The 8384-nt window shown below is 40.5% G+C and overlaps 1 protein-coding gene across 10 annotated transcripts in view; it reads right to left on the reverse strand.

Annotated features, from left to right (window-relative positions):
* The window catches only part of PRUNE2 (prune homolog 2 with BCH domain), a 321110-nt gene extending 313632 nt beyond the window's left edge, over positions 1-7478 (reverse strand). For all 10 annotated transcript variants that reach the window (XM_072604894.1, XM_072604886.1, XM_072604875.1 and 7 more), the window contains exon 1: positions 7079-7478. In XM_072604894.1, the coding sequence (XP_072460995.1) occupies positions 7079-7114 (36 nt within the window). In that variant the 5' untranslated portion in view covers positions 7115-7478. The remainder of the gene's footprint in view (positions 1-7078) is intronic.
* Positions 7479-8384: the final 906 nt, after the last annotated feature.

Raw genomic sequence — 8384 nt, forward strand, 5'->3', positions numbered from 1 at the left:
ATTCATCCTCCACTCAGCTGCCACGTTGATCTTCCAAAAGCAAAAATCTGAAGTCACCCACCAGGGCACCCTCCTACTCAATAAACCCTATTAGCCTCCAGGATCAAATGTAAAGTGCTCCATTTGACTTTTAAAACCTCTTCACAACCAGGGCCCTTTCTATCTTCTCTAGTTTTCTCATAATTTACTGTCCTCCATGTACTGTACAATCCAATACCACTGGCCTCTTTCTATTCCTTACACATAACACTCCATCTCCTGACTGTTCATTTTCACCAGCTTTCCACTTGCCTAGAATGCTCTCCTTCCTCCTCACTTCTACTTCCAGGCATCCCTGTCTACTTAGGACTCAGTCAAATCCCACCTTCTGCCAGAGGCCTTTTATGTCGCTCCCTTTTTTAGTGTCTTCTCTTTGAGATTACTTTTCACCTGTATGTACACAGTATGTATTTCATATACACCCAATTATTTACATGTTTCCTTTTCCATTAGAAGAGACATCTGATCCTTGAAGTCAGAGACTGTATTTTTGCCTTTCTTTGTATTTCCTGGTGATTGGCACAGTGTCTGGCATTTAGTAAGCCTTTAATAAATGCTTGACTGCCTGGGAAGTTTTTTTTTTCCTTACATAAAAGTCTTTTGCACTTTGTTTTTGTTGGGCTGCTGGGTCATAGCCTCTTTAATGAGTCTCTGTTCAACATTATCTGTACCCTCTTTTGAATTTCCATTTCCTGAAAGTCTGAGTAATGCTAAAAACCATTCCAATCAGTCCTTCTGGCCTCTTTGATTCCATTAGGATATTGATGATTCCTGCACCTTCTCTTACTGCTTCTCTTTCCACTGCCTATGATGGAAGCCAAAACATAATCATCTTTTCTACTGTCCCCAGCTTCATACACAAACCCCCAGGCACTCTCTTCAGAGCAAGACTCTTCTCTATTCCATCTTACTTTTAGACTTTATCTGAGCACCTTATTATAGTCCCTCTCCCTAAATGACCCTGAAACTGGGTTTGTACTACTATGGTAAAATCATAGAAGTGGTCTTAGACCCATTTCTCTGAACCTCATCCAGGAGAGGTGCATTGTTCTGATTTCCCATTTGTGTGAGAATAGTGCTGCAAACCAACCACTGAAACAGAAGAGCAGGGTCATTTCAATGAAAACACAGGACTGAAAAAAAAAACAATAGTCACACCCTGGGAAACCAAGACCTTTTGCTTGCCTATGCAGACCTAGTCCCTGAATTCTGATTTCCTTTCAGGCTTTTATCTCCTGTTCCAACCAGGAGACCACCGATAATGTTGAGCCAGATGAACAGAGGCTCTATAACTGAAGCTCAGATCATTTCATGCCCAGTAACACCATATCCAAAAAGCTTTCCTTAGTCAGTTGGCTCCCTGTTGCATAGATCCACTCCTCTCAGTTCCAACCTAGACCTTGTTTCCAGGGTTCCTGTCTGTTGTACAGTCATTCAGTCATTTAATCTCTCTGGATCTTTCTTTCCTTAATTGTGAAACTAGGTAATTGGATTAGTTGGCCTTCCAGTTTTAGACCTAGGATCCTCAGATCTCTTAGCTCTCCTGTTATGTGAGGAAGGGTGTCCTGCCAACAGGTCTTAGAACTCTTCATTTAAGACCTTACAAAAAAATGTCTATACACATTTCCTTTTCCCAATCCCAAATGGCTAGCATCTGGGGTTTCTGTATCCTCAGGATCCAGTACAATGCCTTGTATACATAATAGACACTTAATAAAGGGTTTTTTTAATTTATTTAATTGCACTGAGGGAATATGTTATAGAAAGCAAAAAATCATTTCCCTTTTACCTAGAACAGAACTCAGAATGGCTTTTCCTCTGAAGGGACAAAAATATAATCTCAAAGTGTTGGTTTTCTCCCAATGAAGGGCTTCCTTCCTCCACTAATGGCACTTCCTAGTCAAATGCAGCTCTTCCCCATCTTCTAATGAGAAATGTCACTCATTCCTGAAAGGGTACAGGGTTGAATCTAAAAGACTAATTGGTACTGCCCAAGGAAATCTAGTCTCTGTTGACCCCAGAAAATGGGCAGGAGCATAATCCCAGACTTCTGATGAAAAAGACATGGGAAGTAACCTATCCAGGGCAATCTGGCAGGTCTATGATTTATCCAGCCACTGTCTGTAATTCCTACAACTCCCTCTCCAGCTTCTATAATACTCCTGCTAAACAGCTCAACATGAAAGGGGAAAGGGAGCTGACCTCATGATAATCCAGTGGTTATATTCTAATGCCCACTATTAGGCATCCCTTCTTTTCTCTCTGTCTTTTAATGATCAACTGAAAGAGAAGCAGTGTTGCATATTGAAGTTGCTCAGAGAGTCAGTCTTGGACTCAGAACACCTGAGTCCAAAAATTCCTGTTTGCCATCATAAAGCAAAGACTAAACAAAGATACACAGGTCCATTTTCTACTTTATACCTCTCTTAAATATCCTATTAAAATGTTGATACAATCAACCTCCAGTCCATTTAGCTGCTTTCTGGAGTCCTGGCACAGTAGACAGAGTATTGGAGTAAAAAAAAAAAAAAAAAAGGCTGAGTTCAAATCCTACCTCAGACATGTACTAGAGGGGTGACCCTGGGAAAGTCGCTTAAAATCTCTCAATCTCAGTTTCTTCATCTCTAAAATTGGGATGATAATAGCGCCTATTTCACAAGGGTATTGTGGGGATCAAATGAGATTAATTGCAGCCTAAGTTGAGGCAGGAAGATCAGCTTCCCCACATTTAATGCAGTAAAAGCCCTAAAATCACACCAGACTGAGTAATGAGCAGAAAATCCAAAGAGAAAATGCAGTAAGTGACTTCTTCCACCCTAAAACTACAGAAAAAGTCAGCAAGAAACCCAGAGGCAACAGGAAAGGTAGAAACAAACAAAGCCAGCACCAGCATAGACAAACAAGCTGAGTCTCTCGGCACAACCGATAGGGCTCAGTAGCTGGAAACAACAACAGTGAAAAACTTTCTGTAAAAGCTTCAGACTATTCAGATACCCACGGTGGGAAATATGAAAGCCACCCAAGACCAGTAGCACTCAGACTGGGTTACCTCAGGGCTCTAAGATCCCTGACATTGTCCAGTGCTCCAAACCTCAAACACTCAGGGAGAGTCTAGGCTTGAGAGGAAGAAATCAGCAAAGAAGCTATGGTAACCCAGGTTGTGACCAAGCAGGACTGACCATTCCACTTCAAAATTTAGCAGGGGGCAGAAACTGACCCTAGCACAAAAGAACTAAGGCTAGAGATAGTGAATTGGAGAAAACACTTATCCCTCTAAAGAATCATTGTTCCATAGACGATCAAAAGTCCAACCTAGAAGGAATATTCTTATATTTTCCTATGGGAAAATCCCTTAAAGTCCACATAAAGAGTATAATCTACTGAAACTTTCCTTGTTTCTCCCAATGATCTACTAACTAAATGCCAGCCAGCTCCCTGGGGTCACTCTGCCCTCACATTCCTCTTCTGCCACTTAAAGTCTGTCACTTGAAGCAAGTTACTTAGCTCTCTGGGCTCAAGTTTTTTCAACTATAAAATGGAATTAAGAATACTTTATACTACTTATACTTATACTACTCATGGGGCTGTTGTAAGGAAAGTTTCTTTTAGCAACCATAATATTCTATATAAACATGCTATTGCGATTATTATTCCTTTCCTCCCTGGATAGGATAGCAAAGTCTGAGAGTTTGTAGCAAAAAAATGGCCTTGGAAATTCAATCAACGTCAGAGACGAGAAGAGCAATATCTATTTGACTCAGGCTTTCTGTAGTCACATTGGTCATAAAGTTAGTTCACACTTTTATGCACTATTATACATTCTTAAATTTCCACTCATGCAAACCAAAATAAATTACACAGAAATAATGTGAAGCCTAACCAAAAATCATAACTTACCAATAGCTATCTTAGTAATGGAAATATTTTATCAACACAGGCATCCCCATTTTAAATTATCTGACCTATCACTAAGCTGTGATCTGCAATTTGAAGATTCAATGTTTCCAATTTGGACTAGCTTACTCCTTGGGTGAGGTGGGCACTTGAGTGAAGATCATTGTCTATTTCAGACCATTAGAATCTCATTTGTTTCATAAGCAGTCATTTAAGATAGCTCCTGTAAAATCTAAACATGATTAGCCAGTTGAATGAAGGGGCAAAAAATCAAACTACTTGCTTGTTATTACATGGGCAGAGACTATACAACCTTTGAATGTGGGAAATAATAACAGCTAACATTTCTATAGCACTTTGCATACATTCTTGCATTGATCTTCATAACCATGAGAAAGATACTAAAAATATGATTATCATCTGGAAATCATAGATAAAGAAAATAAAATTCAGACGGTTTAAGTGACTTGACAAGAACACATACAGCTAATTTAAGTGTGAAAGGCAGAATTTAAACCCAGGTCTTGGCTGATCCTAAGTCTAGTATGTTATTCACCATGGCACAATGACTGGGGGTTGGAGGGGTGGATAGTGTAGTATAAACAAACTCTAAACATGTATCTACCCAATTCTCGAAGTGAAAATGCATGCAATATATAACTTTTCCTTGATATCTCTCAAAGCCAGATTAAAAATGTCCCCAGATTTTAAGAGTTATTTATGATAGGCCTAATTTGTCTCCAAGACTATAACCAACAAACTTTCCAAACAAAGTATCTTGGATATTACATATTAACTACAAATTCCATAACTGGGACAATTTCATTTATCAGTGGAAATGTTATGCTAAAAAGATCTAATTGGCACAAATATGTTTGCTAGACTCAATATGAAATGAGATGGTCTTGTCTATAGCATAATTACAAGAAATTTATTTTAAAAAAAAATAAAAATATAAGCACTAACTTTATTTTGAGTGAGACAACCAAATGGAAAAGCACTATCATAATATCAAGTCTTTGTTCATTTGATGAAAGGATATGGCAAATCAACTTAAAAACACCTCTAAACTAATGGTTATTAAATTGAGACTTATTTCTCCATTTCAGTAACTGGCATTCAGAAAAAAAAAATTGACAAAATCTGAATTCACTAAAAGATATGTTTCTAATTTACTCCATATCACCTGGTTTGTTTTAATTACTCCAACATCACCCAAATTATATTTGAGTTGAGTACAGGTACAGAACTAAAGTATTTTCCCTTGCATTTATAACAAAAGAAAAACAACAACATGATTATCTTCTACTATATTACAAAAATAAATTAATTCAAATGAACAAATGTTTAGTGAGTACCTGCTACATACAAGGAAAACTTGGTTTCCCACTTTTATAAAGACCTACTTATTCTTCTCATGAATCAATATATAAGAAACTTCAGTACCCATTTATTCTTATAGATAGATAAAGCAGTGGGGAAATAAAATTACTAAAATTAGTTAATTTCCAAAACAATACCTTCCTTGGCCACTGCAGATGAAAATGAACAGTCACAAAAGTGATCACTCTCCTTCAGTCTTAGAATCCCACCCCAACCACTCCTCTTTAGAGCTATAAAGAATAAATTTTCTTAAAAAGAAGATAAAGCCTGTATCTGGAATTAAAGAATTTCAACAATCTTTAGGAAAAAAAGAAGATAAAGTACTTACAGTTACATCATTATAAGAAGCATGTGTCTATTTGCATTGTAAAGCTAGAACACAAAACATTTCCAGACTCTTACCAGCACTTCCTTTATTGTGTGAGGGTAAATGAGTTACAGTAATAACCCAGAAAATTTCCTGCCACGTGATTCAGACGTCACCCTTAATGTAGACTTTAGTAGTTCAGCTTCTATGAAGACTTAAAGGTTAAAGGCATCATAAATTATGCATTTCCTCCTATGCCATGCCCATAAAAAGTGCTTTCACTGTCAAAACCATTGCATACAGATAGGCACTATCACTTCTATGTGTGTCTCTCTAAACAAAACATTCCCATTGCATTCATTACTGTTCGGTAGGTGGAAGGAGTAGATTCATCCATATTATACTGCTATTTTTTAGGAATCTAAAATGGAAATTAGCACATAGAAATTTTGAAAATAGTAATTAGAAAGTAGAAATTAGTAAAGTTTGTTATTCCAGAATGGGTGACAGCAATCAAAATGAATGGCAAAAATTAACTTGTGTTTGAATCCCACATTGGCAGAAGAAGCAGAAAATGTAGTTTTTCCTTGGTTAGTTTTACATGGAAGGGATGCAGCCAGATACAAACCCTACACCATTAGCAACAGTTGTGATTTTTCCACTTCAGTTGCTGTCCTGGTTTATAGAGCTGAACACAACAACCAAACATGAAGTCAAATAAGAAATGCTCACATTACAGACTCCTCAACTTCAACAAAAGCTGTTAGCAATCCTTTGACTGACTTGCCCAGTTTCATCTAGCTCACTTCTCTTAGCGTATCTACTTTCTTTTTTGATTTTGCCACAAATCTGGAGTTACGTTTGTATAATGTTTGCCCTATTCTCTTATGTAACTAAACATTCTGTATTTGCAAGAATTTTGTATGTCCCAAAGCCTAATGCTGTTCCATTTTCCTGGTAAAAATACACAGGACACTCTAGGTGCATTAGGAGCCACTAACTGTATTCTGGGCCTCTGCATACTTCCCTTTTGCCAGGAGAGCAAGCCAGATACAGACTACCAAAACTTCAATCATGAAATGACTACCTGCAGAGTGATCCCTTGTCTATTTTGGGCCATGAATGTCTTTGGACAGGTTCTCTGGAGTATGGACCAAACTTCCTTGAAGAGATTCCTGTGTCACAATAGAAGCACACTAGACAACACCCCCATATACCTAGGGTGGGCTTGCAATTAAGTTGAAAAGTTACTAGCTCTCCTTCTGGTGCCAACCTTCTTTCTACTTCACTTCAGCCCCCCCTTCCCCCCTCCCATCTCTTTCTCTCTCTCTCTCTCTCTCTCTCTCTCTCTCTCTCTCTCTCTCTCTCTCTCTCACACACACACACACACACACACACACACACACACACACACGCACACACACACGCACACACACCATCCTACCCTCAACTCACCAGTTTGGATTTGGCTCGTTGCAAAAATTCTTCCATGTTGTTGGGGGGGAAAGGGGAATCCTTGGGGGAAGGAGAGAAAGGGGTGGACAGGGATGGAGTAAAGTGAGGTGAATTAAGGAAAAGTTCCACGCACTAAAGGGGGGGAGGGCAGGAGGAAGGGCGCAGCAGGAGCTGTGCAACCTCCCGCTGCTGCCTCTGCTGCTCAACCTCTCTCCCCTCTCCTTATTCCCCCTACACCCACCCCGCAGCCCTGCCTAGTTCGACTCGGGTCGGCCCGTCTTTCCCTAATAAGGAAAGTGGGTGTGACACCCGGGAGCCCCAGCTAGAGCCTTGCATGCTCTTGGGCACGCGCTTTCCCCAGAGATTTTGGGGAGAGGGGGAGTGGAAGGGTGGGAGGGCCAAGACTCCTTGGCCAATCGTAGGGCCAGGCTCCAGCTCGCTGACGTCGCTCGGCAAAAGATACTGCAACCATGGACAGCGCCCAAAAGTGAGGGCCAAGGGCCGGGGGCGGCTGCGGAGAGCTCTGCAGCAGCTGCAACCCGCCGCTGTCTGGGAGAAGGAGGGGTGGGGTGGAGGTGGAGGTGGGGGTGGGGGGGTGAGGAGAAGCGGTCACAGAGAGCTCTCACACCACCAGCACCGGGCCAGCTGACTGGCAAAGGTACAGAGAGCTACAGCTAAGACTTAGTGAAGGTGTCTCCGCAGGGTGGACGATTAGGTCCGCTCTGATAAGCTGGACCGCTCCACGGAGCTCACAAAGGAGGCACTGACTCCACTGAAAATGGTGATAGTACCAGCAAAACAGCCACAACCATACGGCAGAGCCGAGGAAATTGTGTCCTGTCTCTGGATTACTGTGTGACACCACCAGCTTCTCTCTAGCCACAGGAGTTCCGTTTTCCTCAAATCAGTGTTTAGACTTAATTACGTTTTATACATGAGCCAGCCCTTCTTACTGCAAACCTTTCATTTAAGGCATCTTTGAATAATAATATTCATATAAGGTGTCATTATCTCATTGGAGTTTCATAACAGCCCTGTGAGGTACAGCTGGTATTGTCCCCATTTTACAGAAAAGAAAACATCGAGGAAGCGTATGAGGTAGCATTCAAAACCAGGTCTTACTTATTCCAAGTCCAACAGTCTAACCGCTGTATCAGCTGCCGCTTTGAGAAGGAGAAACTGATGTGATGCATAGTGAATGAACGAATCTACCCTTGAATTTGATGTGTACACTTCTTTGCAGAGGTAAGGTAACCCGAGGAAAAGAAGTGGGCAGAGTTTACAGGTGTAATTTAAGCAGATTTTT

Source organism: Notamacropus eugenii, chromosome 1 (genome assembly GCF_028372415.1).
Source record: "Notamacropus eugenii isolate mMacEug1 chromosome 1, mMacEug1.pri_v2, whole genome shotgun sequence".
Classification (NCBI taxonomy): Eukaryota; Metazoa; Chordata; class Mammalia; order Diprotodontia; family Macropodidae; genus Notamacropus; species Notamacropus eugenii.